At 45.3% G+C, this 15,329-nt stretch overlaps 1 protein-coding gene across 2 annotated transcripts in view; it reads left to right on the top strand.

Annotated features, from left to right (window-relative positions):
• ASTN2 (astrotactin 2) overlaps window positions 1–15,329 on the top strand; it is a 628,164-nt gene that overhangs the window by 557,217 nt on the left and 55,618 nt on the right. For both annotated transcript variants that reach the window (XM_038374351.2, XM_043498583.1), the window contains one exon: window positions 13,816–13,957. In XM_038374351.2, coding sequence (XP_038230279.1) covers window positions 13,816–13,957 — 142 coding nt within the window. The remainder of the gene's footprint in view (window positions 1–13,815; window positions 13,958–15,329) is intronic.

Genomic DNA, 15,329 nt, shown 5'->3' with positions numbered 1-15,329 from the left:
GTCATAGCACAAGAACTAGGAGACAGCCAATGAAATTGTAAGGCAATACATTTAGACCTGATGTGGGAAAATCCTTTTCCAAACAGTGCACAATTAGCCTGTGAAACTCATGGCTTGACTTAAAGTTGAGCATTGTGCTTAAGTGCATTGGTGGATCAGAGCCAGAGTACTCAGCACCTTGCAGAATCAATCCCTATTATACAAAAAGTTTTTCTAGCCACCTCTCTTAGAAGAACCAAAGGGAAAATGATGCCCTGCTTAACACATTGTTTCATGCAAAACTCTGAAAGCCTCAGAGAGCCCAGAGTCTTGGCAAATAGGGCTGGTTGGAAATCAAGAATTCCTTTTAGCAAAAAAACACTGAGGTTCTGGCATTTGGGTTCATTCTGCATTGCCCCAAAACTGAGACCTTTCAAAAAATTTCATGAAAAATAGAGTGGAGTCCCATCCCATAATAGCTTGTTGGTAATGGCACTCATCTGCAATGTGGAAGACTCAGGTTCACATTCCTTTTCTGCCCAATTCGGAGCAGATAAAAAAATGTTTTACTGAGAAAATCTTGACCAGCTCTATTAGTTAATTTGCTTGAGGCTGTTGCCATGAAGACTTTAGACAACCTTTCTGCTAGTACAGTGGTAGACACAGCTGTCTCTGAAGAGCCAATCTATAATTCTCTAGGTGCAGGTCATCAGAGGTGCTTATTCTGCTGATGTTGTCTTCTGCTCTTTATAAAACATATATAATACAAAGGAACCACATGAGCATGATGGAGTTCAGATAGCCGTGTTTATGAACTACATACAACATGCAAGGCCTACCTGCATATACATACAGCATTGCAGCTCTGGCAGCCTTCTGGTGGCTTGTGAAACACAGAAGACGGTGAAGGTCATTTGAGGGCTCACAAACTATTTAAAAGGATATTACTCAATCCCCATACATTACAGCTGGGTTTCATGAAGGAGACACATATGGCATGTGTACTCAGAAAGGTCTAAAGGAACCTGCCAGTTTTGGTATGGGATGCAGGACAGACATTGCTGGAATGGAGAACTACACTAGTCCCACCAGAAATGGAATTGGGGCAGTTGGCCATTATACTAGTGATGAAATAAACTCATCCTCATTCAGAGAGTTCCAGCTCCAGTCTTCATTCGACCCAGTCATTCATTAAAAATAATCAGAATTATAAAAGAATGAATTGCTTTGATCACCATTAGATCTGATTTGAAATCTTGGTTATGAACTGACCCTAATTACAAACATAGCCCTCATTCAAGAACTGATCTCCATCCTTGTGCTTGTATTCACGAAGGGCTTGAATGGGTGATTTCCAGCCTGTGAGTTCTTTGTGATCTGTCTGCTTCTGCTATGCATTATTTGCGTTGTCATGGCATATGTAGTTGGTCTCCTAAGTCACATGGCATGGCTTCTTCTCCCTGATTGGATGACTGAAAGTTTGTAAACAGGAGGATAACAAATGATAAACTTCCCGGTATGAATTTTCAGTTGAAAAACATCTGTGATAAAATGTTCAGGATTCACCAATATTTTCTCAAATTCTCCAGTTGTCAGGTTACTCACCAATTATTGCCTTGGTTCTGCAAACACATACACACCTGAGTAAACAGAAAAGGAGGACTTGTGGCACCTTAGAGACTAATAAATTTATTTGAGCATAAACTTTTGTGAGCTACAGCTTGAGTAACTGTATGCATCTGAGTAGTTCCACTGAGTTTAATGGAATGGCTCACATGAGTAAATTAAATGTGTGTAAAGGTTTGCCTGATCAGGATCAATAATTCCACAGGAATCATAGTGAAGCAACTCACACTGTTATTTATGACAGTGTTCTCTGCATTCCTCTCTTTTTTTCCAAATCACTCATCGGTCTGTAATAACCAGTATGGCACCGTTACTCCAAATCACTCACAGCCAGGGTGTAGATCATCAGAGGTTTTAAATTGACATCGCTCCATTGATTTCAGTAGAGCTAGGACAGTTCATACCAGCTGAAGATCTGACCCCCAGATTTTCAGGTGTTCAAGACCCCAGTGGGAGGCCAGATGTTCCAAAGAGCTCTGCTTCCATTGAGGTAACTGAATAAGGTCCAAATTTTCAAAAGTGCTGATAATCCATCCCTAGTTGTGAGTGCTGAGTCCTTCTGAAAATTCTGATCTATGACATTATCACTAGCACACTGCAGAAATCAGCGTCTGACAATATCACCTGGCTGTATTCAGAATAAAATTGTGCTGGACAAAGAGTTGCTGCTTTAAATTGGCCACTGCTGACAGTAGTGAACTTGGGTGCATTAGTCCAAGCCACTCTCTGGCACTGAGCCATGAAGTATCGGAAGGGACCAGGAGGGGGGGAAGGCAACTATGATGCTATAGAACTAATTTTTGGATCTTGCAGAGCTACAAAAGGTCCATTTACCCAAAAAGTGCAAAGAGAAGTGAAGCAGAGAGCAGGGGATTGCTTTTTGGCATCAGTTTACAGTGATTTGATTTGACAAATTACCCAGAGCAATTGTGGTTTTAGAGATTAATTATACACTCTGTGTTTCTTTCTAGGAAATGCTTCCCCCCGGCCCCCTTCTACCTTGGGATTTGAGGCCAGGGTGCATGTGTAGAGAGGAGGATTTTTTTTTAAAAGCTAAGGATTCGATACTGCACTGATTTGCACCCGATCAGTGAGGTCCCACAGGGTGTCAAGTCAATGGAGAATTTGGCCTTTAAGAGCTGGGCATAAGGGAGCATGATCAGTAGAGTTGAAAATGAGGGATTGGCAGCACAACTTTTGGCAGACTCTCTCTTGCTCCCTCGCTGGCTCAAAGGCCCCACTTGCATTCTGTGATAGGCCAGATGGTATGTTAGACCCAGTGGTGGAATTCAACCAGGGCTGGCTTTCCATCCACTAGGCTTCCTCCTAGTTCAGCAAAGATCCCCGGTGCCCTTAGGTAAAAGCTGGTCCACTCTGCATTTGGGCACCCACCAACCAGCCAGAACCACCCAACATCCTGGATAGACAGAGCAAAGCTGCACGGGGCTATGCTTGAGTCCATGAGAGCAAGGGTCTGAACCAAGCTTGGGGACATACCCACCTGAGCGGTTTTTTGACCCTTTGTGAGCAATTTGGTAGTGAACTTCTCACAAGACTTTAAGCTCCTGGAGGTAGGGACTGTCTCTTTGTTATAGGTTTGTACAGAGCCTTACTACATGAGGCAGAGATCTCTAGGTGTCACTTCACTACAAATAAAAATGAGATGGATGCTTCTCTTAGTGAGAGACTGTCAAGGCCAGAACTCTTCCAGTCCAAGAGCAAGAGGACTTCTTGTGCTACCCGCTTAATAACTGGCTTCATGAGGATCACTAAGGATCATTTCATTAAAGAAGGAGAAGTAGGGAAGTTTGCGGATGACACTAAACTGTGGGGAGAAGTACATATGCTGGAGGGTAGGGATAGGGTCCAGAGTGACCTAGACAAATTGAAGGATTGGGCCAAAAGAAATCTGATGAGGTTCAACAAGGACAACTTCAGAATCCTTCCCTTAGGACGGAAGAATCCCATGCACTGGTACAGGCAGGGGACTGACTGGCTAAGTGGCAGTTCTGCAGAAAAGGACCTGGGGATTACAGTGGACAAGAAGCTGGATATTAGTCAGCAATGTGCCCTTGTTGCCAAGAAGGCTAACGGCATATTGGGCTGCATTAGTAGGAGCATTGCCAGCAGTTCGAGGGAAGTGATTATTCCCCTCTATTTGGCATTGGTGAGGCCAGATCTGGAGTACTGTGTCCAGTTTTGGGCCCCCCACTACAGAAAGGATGTGGAGAAATTGGAGAGAGTCCAGCAGAGGGCAACAAAAATGATTAGGGGGCTGGGGCACATGACTTATGAGGAGAGGCTGAGGGAACTGGGCTTATTTAGTCTGCAGAAGAGAAGAGTGAGGGGAGATTTGATAGCAGCTTTTAACTACCTGAAGGGGGGGTTCCAAAGAGGATGGAGCTCGGCTGTTCTCAGTGGTGGCAGATGACAGAACAAGGAGTAATGGTCTCAAGTTGCAGTGGGGGAGGTCTAGGTTGGATATTAGGAAAAACTGTTTCACTAGGAGGGTGGTGAAGCACTGGAGTGGGTTACCTAGGAAGGTGGTGGAATCTCCATCCATAGAAGTTTTTAAGGCCGAGCTTGAAAAAGCCCTGGCTGGAATGATTTAGTTAGGGTTAGTCCTGCTTTGCAGGGGGTTGGACTAGATGACCTCCTGAGGTCTCTTCCAACTCTTAATCTTCTATGATTCTGTGACTGAGCCTTAAAGAACAACCTATTTGGAAATCCCAGCCAACCCGTAATGAAAGCTAGGGCCCAGATCCTCAAAAGTATTGAGGTACCCAACTCCTGTTGAAATCAATGGGAATTAGGTGCCTAAATATCTTTTTGAGGATCTGAGCCAAGTGATCAGAAGAACCAGCTCTGACAGCCTCTGCATGCCATGGGTGAGCCTGGAGAGGCATTAGTGACAGGGCTAAATGCATTATCTCCCATCTCACCCCACCCCACATGGTGGATGGTGTCTTTTGCAGTTTGCACAGGCCAAGTGGGCTGGGTGCACATTTTGTCTGGATGCTGGTTTCTTGGAGGACAGGGATAGTAACACTGGCTGCAGGGTGGGCTGGATCACGTCCAACGGAGGGCTGTTTTCCAGAAGGTCTTTGCTGCAGCTATCAGGTTCCGCTCTGAAGAGCGGACTGTCCAGAAGGCATAGATACGATGGTGCTGGGTGCTGCTGGGAATCCTAAGACAGACAGATACAAGCCTTTGGAAGTGTACCATTTAAATCAAAGGGATTCATCTGAGAAATTAGCCATGCACCCTGTGTTTCTGATGAGGGGCAGTATGTGCTGAGCATTGCAGCACCTTCAAAATAAAACCATTTCCTTCAGCTGAGAAAGCAGTGCACCCTGCAATCTGGTGTGGGGTCGGCATCCACTGACTCTGAGACTCAGAAGGCTCTAACAGAGCCATCCTCGGGGGTTTTATGACTCTAGACACATTGGGAAATGCTGTTTGTGTCATTTTAGCCATGCACAAATGCCAGCTGCCGTCGCTTGAGGGACTGGAAGACTCAAGGGACTGGATAAAAGATGGAGCCTTTTGTTATTATTCATGTATTGGTGTAACAGAGGCACATAGGCTCTGTATTGTTCTGTGTTTGTACAGCACCTCTTGCACTGGGATCTTTCTCTCTGTCTGCAGCTCCTAGGTGCTACAGAAATAGAAATAATAATTAATATAATAATACCCACACAGTAAGAGACAGTCCCTCCCCCAAAGGGCTTATGGTCTAACTAGACAAGACAAGGAATGGGAGAAAGGAAGTACTGGGGAACTGAGGCATAGAAAGATTAAGTGACTTGTCCAAAGTCATAGTCTTAATTAGCTTCCATGTTCCACTCTAGAAGTGGCTTCATCACAGGTATAGGTAAGGTGATTCCCCTATATAGTGTGCAAAGCACTTGGAGATATTCCAGGACATAAGGACCTTTTCATAGACTACAGGCTCTTCGGGAGAGAGGCCCAGTCTTCCTGTGTTTGGCAGCAGGAACTAGCACATTGTGGGCGTCGTTTGAATATAAAGAAGAGCTAATCATTTTTTGTGAATTCCCTTTGTGCACTATGGCAAGAGAGGTGAGGTGGAAGGAGGGATCTGACCTCCAGTCTCCAGGAGTGAGGACCCAGTTTGATTGGCATGATCAATGGGTTGGACCCTATACATCAGAGTAGTTCCAGTGACTGTAGTATCAGCACATTGATTTACCCCAGCTGCGGATCTAGCCGAGCCTCTTCGAGAGATACCTCCCCTCACATGTGGGGGGGTCTGATCTGAAAGCCCATTGAACTGAGGTGCAGGCTGTCTCCCGAAGATCAACCCTTGGCCTGAGCTCGGCATCTCTCGCTCCAAACAGAGCAGAGCAAATCTCATGCTCCCAAACTTGCCCTCCTCTCTTTGCCCCAGCGCCTTGAGGACGGACCCTGGCCGGAAGGGAGGGTGCAAGGAGAACCCAGAAAAAAGCGATGCATTTAGAGGCCTCGCTGCATCAGGTGTTTCTTGCAATCAGAAAACAAAACTAGGAAGGAGCAATGCAGGCGCGGCCTCCCTTCCCCCCTGCACTGCTCCAGAGGGCACTGCCGGGGACGGACATCCCAGCAGGGCCCCACCTGCCACCTCTGGACACTGTCATTGGTGCCCGTTTGGGCTTCTGACATTCTATTCTGTTGTTCTTTCCTTGAAAACGGACAGGAAACTAGGAGCTGCTCTGCAGGCCTGTGCCTGTTCCCCATTACAGCTCCACTGGGGCTGTAACGTGAGAGCCTCTGCGCCATGCCCACATGGCTATTTATTTATCCATACCGATTTCCCCTTGTTTTCATTAAGTTAGGCAGAAAAGGTTAATCTTCCTTCTGCTGAAGCTTCAAAATGAACCAAACCAAATTAAAGATGATTTTTAAGGACTTTTTCCCCCCTTGTCTTCCCCCCTCCCTCCACACCCCGAGCACCAGATTTGAGTTGAGGTCACAGTCCGTGATAGCACAAGAATAAATTAAAAACAGGTTGAAAGAAAAAGTAAGAAAGAAAGAGAAAAAGAAAACCACACTCAGAGGGTGACTGGGAAGATCATAGGCGTGGGTTTAGTCTAGGCCAATAAACAAGCTGTCAGGCCTGAGTGACAAATGGACAGATGAGAGTTCTCCTCCTCCTTTTCTTTCTAGGAATTGCAGCAGACAGTTCTTATAGAGTCTCCACTCCCTCTTGTTCATCTCCCTCCTTTGCTGCCACGCCACATCGGGCCTGTCTGTGCCAGAAAGAAGAACCACAGTGCCCGGGGCTGAACCTTTGTGCATCCGCAAAGGAGCCGGGCTGAGTCATCCTCTCCCCATGCTTTACGTGCTGCCGTTCTCTCCATGACGTGGTTTCTGAGCACGGAGGGCAATCTGGTTAAACGGGCAGGCGTTCCCTATGGCAAAAAGGCTTCCACATTCTTCCCCCCCAAGGAGTCTCATGGGTTGATTCACCTCTCTCTTCGTTTGGTTCTGCACAGCCAAGGAAGTCCCATTGACGTGAGTGAATCTCCTTGTGATTTACGCAGCTGTCAGTGACAGGAGAATTAGGCCATTGGTGCTGATTATAGTTCATACCAGGACGTCTGACTCAGAGCCGGCTCGCTGCTAGGCCGAGAGACCTAGGGTTCGAGTCTCTGAACGGGATGCTGAGTCTGGTACAGGGTGGGGTGATGGCCTTCGGATGAGGCATTAAACTGAGTTCCCCTCTAAGGACTGGCCAAGTGGGTGTTAGAGAGCCTGGGGCACTTTCAGAAAGATAACTCTGGTGGCCTATCCAGCCTTCCCTCTTGCACAAAACAGAGCCCGTAATCTCAGGGTGGCTGGGCGGGTAAGTTATTGCTGACCTGGTGCTTTGATGCTGCGTTCACAAGCCATTCTTGAGAGAGGAGGTTCTAATGAGGAACCTTGTCCTAGCAAGTTCTAAGAACAAAGCTCCTGGGGAACCTTTTGTTACCACCACAGATCTTGGTCCAGGGAGTAAGAAAGGCTTGTGGAGGCTCACAAACCTGAGCTGAATTCCCTGTAACACACTCCTACACACGCCATCTATTTTGCTTTGAGTTTTACGAGTTGGTTAAAACTGACACCTGGGGGTCATAGAGGGCGGGCTATGAACAGAACCTAAATAGGTTTGTCAAATCCTAATCCAGTTTGAATGACCAAGTTTCACATAGTTCTGACTAGCAGTGGATGCAATAATAAGGGATCCTGTAAAGGCACTTTGAAATGTACTGCAAGGCAGAGTGGGCTCGTGCACGAGCCATCGTGCAAAAATCACCCCAGGGAACTGGATGTTTATTGAGAGGCCATTCCCTGGTAGCACAGAGGTAGGAGAGGGATAGGGCATGTAATTTGTGACATCAACTGGTGTTATTAACCAACTGGATTAGATGTGGGAGGGCAATTCAGTATTCACATTATTTCAGCCCCAAGCTTCCTGTATTGTTCCACTATTGGAGGCTAACTGTGATATGGAAGGAATGCCATCTCTCAAGTCAACAGAGGAATTTGGACTCCATGTTCATCCAGGCCTCCTGGCTGCTGAGCTCCTCCCAGACTTCAATGGCGTTTGTGGGTGCTCAGCACCTCATAGGTTATGGTTCTTGGTCAGGAAAGTCCACCTCTTTTTAAAGCATTGATTTTCTGCTTTGTCTGTATGCAAAGTCTTGGTGAGGAACATCAATTGTGGCATCAGATTAAGGTCTAATTTGTTCTTCGGGGGGTGACTGTATTCTGCTGTTGGAGGGAGATGATATTTTCCATATCTAATGGCTGTGGCCCTTGCGTGAATGAGTATATTAAAGACACTGTGATTGCCAAGATTTTAAAAAATGACTAATGATTCTGCATGCTTCCAACTTGAGACATCTTAAAGAGACCTCGTGTTTCTGGGGATTCAAGTTGGAAGCACCCAAAAATGGAGGCATTCAAAATCACTAGCCACGTTTGAAAATCTGACCCAAATGTGCTGCTTTCAGAGGCTCATAACTTTCCTAAACTTCTATTTTGGGGGGCTATTTTTGTGTTCATTTTTTCCCCTACACTTGAACTCTGGTTTGTGAGGATATTACGGAAAGTTTGAGAAATTCCTTTCAGCTGCTCTTGGTTTATGAGAGGGTGAATAAAGAAACTTCCCCCCGCCCCACACGTTAAAAAAAAATCATGTTTTGTTTTTTAATTGTGGGAGAGTTCAAAAGGCAGCTGTGCCTTTAAGCTGAAAATTGGTGGATAGGTTGATCTTTAGGTTGCCTATGGGATAGCCAATTTTCCCTTGAGCTGTGTTACACCTGAGGCCATACCTGCCCCACACCTGCTGCACTTGTGAACCATAGGCATTGGCTTCCTGGTTACTACCTACACATAAATGCTTCTAGCCTCCAAGCTGACAGCCCCAATGTGTGTGTGGGAGGGGCTGGGGGGGGCGGTTGTTGAGAGCACAGGAGTGCTAGGCTCCCTGCTCTCAGTTCAAGTGGCTGGCCCTAGCCCTGACACATCTGGCACTAGCCCACAGCGGCTGTTGAAGGGAGAGTTCTGCTCAGTTTTAGGCTGGAGTGTACCCAGGGCAGATGAAATCCTCCAGGAATTTACCTGCCCAGTTCTAGAGGGGAAGTTCACACTGCAGTGTTTCAAAGGCTTATCACTTGGCCAAATGTGGGCAGATTATTATAGGGACTGCAAAAGGCACATTCTGTTTCACACAGCAGTAGGTCAAAGCGCACTAGAAACTTGAATGCGCAGTGGCAGGCTCCACCTGGACAGTTAGTGTGTAGTGCACTGGAGAACTGTAGAGGTACACCCCAGCTTGCTACACGCTATCTTCCCCTCTAGAGAAGCCCCCTGCCAAGTTGCAAGTCCCTGCTCCAAAGCAAGTGAGCATTTCAAAGAAAGGTTTCCAAATATTTTTAATATGTAAAACAACATATTTTCTCCCTAGCCTCATTCTCTGAACTTGCTGAACCACTGCGGCTGAAATATTCCAAAATCATTCAGCCTGAAGCAGACATTCAGTGTGGACATTTTCAGCCCAAATGGTTAAACTCTGGCAAAGTTATAAGCAAACTGAAAACGGTCTTAAAATGGGAAGTGTCAAGCAACCTTAGTAATAGGTGAGCCTACCTGCCCTGCCTATTATACTACCTGTAAACATCTTTCATTCCTACCCCACCCCCATCCCAATGCAAACACACAGCTATGGGTCAGTGCGATAAACTTGGTCAATGATTATTTGCAGAATGGTTATTTCTGTGGATGGGGTTTTTGCTTTCCAGGTGGCCTTGCTCCACATGCTGGGTCTCGGTCCCACAACGTTGTCCCTGCAGGTTGGGCCTCTGCATGTGCCCCATGGAAGCAGGGAGCTTGCAGCTAGCCTTAGCCGCTCATGTGCCAGCTCTCTTGAGCTTAGCTTATCATTTCTCCAGACCAACTACGCTTCTGTCTCACTCCCCTTCTTGCCCAACCTCCTGCTGCCTGGCTCCGTGGAACAGTGCAGGACGAATTCACTGGGATCTAGATAACTAGCCATGGTGGCCAAAGCTGGAGAGAATGAGATGCAAGGGATGAGTCCCAGCAGACAGAAAACAAAATGTCAGATGTCTGGTTCCAGCAAAATGGTGACTTCCGCCACATGGCTAAATTCTGCAGCATCTTGGAAACAAGCCATAGGCTATAAAATTGTAGAGTCTACAGAGCAGGTCACATCAGATCACACCTCTCAGAGTTATTGTTCTAGGCTTTCTGCAGACATCACTCCATCAATTTATATTTGGTCAAGGTTATTTTTGTAAGCACGGGTGTGATGGATGTTATAGCGAGGATTGAACTAGGGTCCTCCAGAGCTATAACGGTAAATTGCTATAGCTTGAGCTAAAGCTCTATAGGCAATGCTGCTAATTATTACTCTTTGGTAGATTGCCAGAGATGAGGCCTGCACATGCTTGCCGGCAAGTTACACTAGAAAAACATTTTATTTTATATGAAAGCAGAGGTTCCGAAGCACGATTCTGCAGCAAAGGGATATTCCATGGCAAATTCTGTAGCTATGAAATACGCAAGACTTTTATCTAAGGTCCTTTTCCCAGAGCATCCTGGCTTCTGATCAGCACAGTTCTTATGCAACTATTTATCTGCCAACTTGAGGACGTTTTTCATGTTCATGTGCTATGAAGGTTTGTTATGTTTGTGCCCGTTGTTCAAAGGCCCTTACAAAGGACTCGGGCATGGAGTTTGCTTCCCTTCCCTTGCTGGTGAAAGAGCCCACCAGCCTTTGGATTACAAAAGTACTTGTATGCTCTGCCCATCACGTGCATTTGTTAACTCTCATTTCGAATGTAGGTGCTTTGATAAATCCCCAGCTAGACATAGCTGTGTTTCCCTAAAACTCTGCAAGTGCAAAATAACATTGAACCAGATAATGAGTGACTATTGTTTTAAGTCAGGAGAGTGTTGGCTGTGCAGCAAGCAGTGATAATCTCTCTTGTGCCCAAACATTTGCACTAAACTCACTATAATGTGCTGTGTCACCTCAACCCCAAACATCTTCTGGTTATCCGCAAGTAACCTGTGACCCTGTATTCAGAACAGGAACCTTCAAGACATCAACAGCAATTCCAGACAACAAAGCTGTAATGGTGGAAGGTCAGTTTGTATCTGAACTATAATGGTAACCATGCCTATACGCTCGGGTGCATTGTGTCTGTTCAGAGGTACAAGGCATCTGGTTTCAAAGAAGTTAAGCAGTAATGAAACCACAATTGAATGAGGTGGGCACCAAGATCATGAGCAATAACATAGGAATTGCCAGACAGGACCAGACCTGTGGTCCTTCTACTCCTGTATCCTGCCTTTGGCATCACCTCATGCCAGATGCTTCAGAGGAAGTCAAAAGAACCCCACAGAAGACAGATGTGGACTAATCTGCCCCCACATTAAGTCTCTTCCTGATCTCTAATAGTTAAGATTGATTTAAGCCCTGAAGGATGCAGTTTAATATCCTTCCCAAAATTTCATAGCATTAACTATTCTTTCTCTAGATTTTCTTGTTATCCACATAAATGGTTAACTCCTTTTTGAATCTTGGTAAATTCTTAGTCTTAATACCATCCTATGGCAATGAATTCTACAGTCTGGTTATGTATTGTGTGAAAAGGGCAGGAAGTTAAGGTTGGAACCAAGAGCCAATCAATTAAAAGCTGGGTTTGTTTTTTTGTTTTCAAATCTGCCCAGAAACCCAGAAAGTTTAAGTGACTTGCCCACGGTCACACCGGAAGTCCATGGCAGAGCCAGCAATTGAACCCAGAACTTCTGAGTCCCACTCCTGTGCTTTACCCAAAACCTTCTTCTCAATCAAACTTCCTCAAAATTTGGTTCAGGTCCATCTCTAATAACAATGTTAAAATATGGAGAACTGTAATGGATCTGCCTGAAAAATTGTTTGGAAACAGCAAATCATACCAAGAGCCTGGGCCTGAGTGGTGCATTAAGATGAATAATTAAGAGATGGATTTCTTTAGGAAAGAAAGGAATTTATTGCTGCTCTTCTCTCCAGTCAAGGGGGACATTTGTTATTGAACTGTGTAATTTGTGACACGACACAATTTTTTTGTGTGCTAGCTGGGTAATCAGCCTGCGGGAATTATGCATTCTGTGTTGATTACACCAATGTGTTGCTTTTCACATTTCATACCAAGAGTTTAAAATTTATGTTCCATTTCTGTGGTCCTCAATCAGATTTACTTTCAGTTAAAAATGCAAAGAAAGAAATATGGTGAGAACAGAATTCTCCTCTCATATGAGCCATAAAACCTTGGCACTTCCATACAAGGTGCCCTGGCACAAGCGGAAATGAAGGGTCTGATTCTGAGCTCACTCACACCAGTGTAACTCAACTAATTTCAATGGAATTACTCCCGGTATACATCAATAGCAATGAGGTCAACATCAGACCCATTGGGTCTGATTTTCCACTGCTTTGCCTGTGAGTTGTCAGTTACACCAGTGCAAAGTGTGTACAAAATGCAGCAAAATCCAAGATACCAAAATATATGCTGGTATAAATAATGGTACATAAGGGAAAGCAGTGAGGAGTCAGGTCCTAGAAGTGTAATTAAAGGGACGCTGTCAACTTAAATTGGGTCATGTTGTAAAAACTGAGTGCTGTAGTAGTAAAAATAAGCTTGTATAAAACCTAAGACTTACAAAAATGTTCCTGCATTATTATTATTTATTATTATTTTAAATTATAATAAAAACGATGGCTTTAAAAGAAGCAATCATCTCCCTGCAGTGTCTGAACTGCAAGGGCTGCAGCGTTTAGAACCTGACGGGGAAACGGTCTGTGAATAGGAAGTCATTGCTTTTTGTTGTCCAGCCAGCCTGAGAGAAAACGCAACAAATAAAGAGCATAACCATGACAAGGACATTGCATTTCTAAAATGTCCTTCAATGCTGGTCATCTAAGGTGTTAGTAGTAGCCAAGGTAAAGAAACCTGCTTGACTGTGACAGGTGCTTTTTTGAAAAAGTGGTAGTATCACTTTAAAAACAGAAAAGGAGGACTTGTGGCACCTTAGAGACTAACAAATTTATTTGAGCATAAGCTTTCGTGAGCTACAGCTCACTTCATCGGAAGTTCACGAAAGCTTACGCTCAAATAAATGTGTTAGTCTCTAAGGTGCCACAAGTCCTCCTTTTCTTTTTGCGAATACAGACTAACCCGGCTGCAACTCTTTAAAAACAGAATCGGAAAGCAGAGATTTTTGAGGTGGAAAAGACCAACCAAAGCACTAAGTCCATTTTCTTCCAAAGAAGGTTGCATTGCCCCATTAGAGGATGTAGGTTCAGGGGTCAACATTTGCAGGGTCATCCCTGGAGTAAATCTGTGTGTTGCCTATATGCTCTATGAGTGCTCATATTGCCAGTCCAAGCTGTGAGTCAACTTGGTCTGGATTTGCCTTGCAGTGTATGGGCCCTGCAATGGGCTTGTATACTGCTGGTGGCCCTGCTTTGTGTATGGGCATTATACCCTATAGGAGCCCTTGATGCAGCTTCTTCCTTTCTGATTACCTGCAGGCCTGCGCTGTATATGAGTTACTTTGCATCCTTTAGGTAACGGCTCAGGAAACAATGAATGCCAGGGCTGGAGATTGAGCATGGGGTTGCTTAGCTTTATTAATCTTGCCCTTCTTCTCTTTGGTCTTCAGGAGAATCCTTGAGCTTTGCTGATGATTTGCTCTCTGGACTCGGAACTTCCTGCGTGGCAGCTGGCAGGAGCCATGGAGAGGTCCCAGAAACCGGCCTTTATTCGGTCATTTTCAAGTGCCTGGAACCAGATGGCCTGTACAAGTAAGAAAGTGATGGCTGTAGGATGGGATGGGGAGGAGGGTTGAGAGATAGCATATAATGCAGTTATTTTTTAACATTTTGATTGCAGTTGTGCCTGGAGGGCTGTACCAAGACAGGGCTCCGTTGTGATTGGGGTTGTACAAACAGGTTTGTTTGGTGCGCGTCTTGACTGTGCGTTAGAAGCCGAGACAGGCTCAGATCATGAAACTGAGATCCAGTTGTCCAGCATTGGAGAGACTGAGGCTGTTTGGATCTGGGAGTTTGGTTCGGTTCCATGAATAAGTGGGATAAAAGAGACCCCACTGAGGTAATCACAGCTCTCCGATATCATGTGCATGATGGGATATGGTCTGCCTCACTCTGATGAATTGAGCCAGCATCAGGGAGATTGGAATCTGATCCTAAAGGGAGTTCCTCAGAGGCAGCAGATGGGTTTGAGTCCTTGCCAGATTCTCCCCTCTCCATTTCCCTGCTTAGCAGGCAGGGCAATCAGAGGCAGTACTATGAATGTTACAGAATGGCTTAGAGTCCTCAGTGTGTTAGACACTATGCAAACACGCCATGAGGGACACACTCTGCCTTGAAGAGTTTCCACTCCAAGTAGACAACGGAAGTGTCATTGTCCCCATTTTTATGGAGGGGGGACTGAAGCGCTGAAGGACACAGTGACCTGTCCAAGGTCACATAGGCCCAATTCCCATGCCTGTGCTTTACCTGCAAGACCACCCTTCTTCATGTCTGTGCTTTCCATGCACTGCATCCCCCACGTGGCTCAGTTGGCGTACAGAGGACGGGGCAACTTAGGAGAGCAAATGTAAAAAAAAAAGAGAGAGAGACAGAAAAAGAGTTGAGAGAGAGAAACACCCAGGCCTTAACGTCAGAACGGCTGTAATAATTAAAACACATTTTGTAGTGAGTAATGAAACTTTTTATGGGACCACAAAGGCAGTTAAATTGAGAGCTGGCAAATGGACTGTCAACGAGAACTTTTTAAGATCTTGATTAATACTTTCCCTTCACCTCCCGCTCTGCCCTCTCTTCCCCACCCCATTAAGTACGTTGACAACCTCCAAAGAGAGAAGAGCTTTTATTGCACAACTCTGGTGCTGTGCCGCATGTGGGAGCAGGCTCCAACTGGTGCTTGCCATTGACTAACTCTAAATGTTTCCTTGTTAAAATATATATAGGTATGTAATATAATTATTAATATCACTTGGAATGAGCAGATGCCAGGAAGAGTCTGGAACGGAACTGGCTAATGATTTGCCTCCAGTAAAATCCCGTCGCTTGCGAGCTATTGGCAGCTTGGTCCTTGGGCAATGAGCAATTCTATTGGCTTTCCAGTCTCTGGGGAAGCTAGTCTTGAGGTTAA

The sequence above is a fragment of the Dermochelys coriacea genome, chromosome 16 (assembly GCF_009764565.3).
Source record: "Dermochelys coriacea isolate rDerCor1 chromosome 16, rDerCor1.pri.v4, whole genome shotgun sequence".
In the NCBI taxonomy this organism is placed as follows: Eukaryota; Metazoa; Chordata; order Testudines; family Dermochelyidae; genus Dermochelys; species Dermochelys coriacea.
The sequence above is the reverse complement of the archived record's forward strand: the minus strand, read 5'-3'. Positions and strand labels throughout refer to the sequence as shown.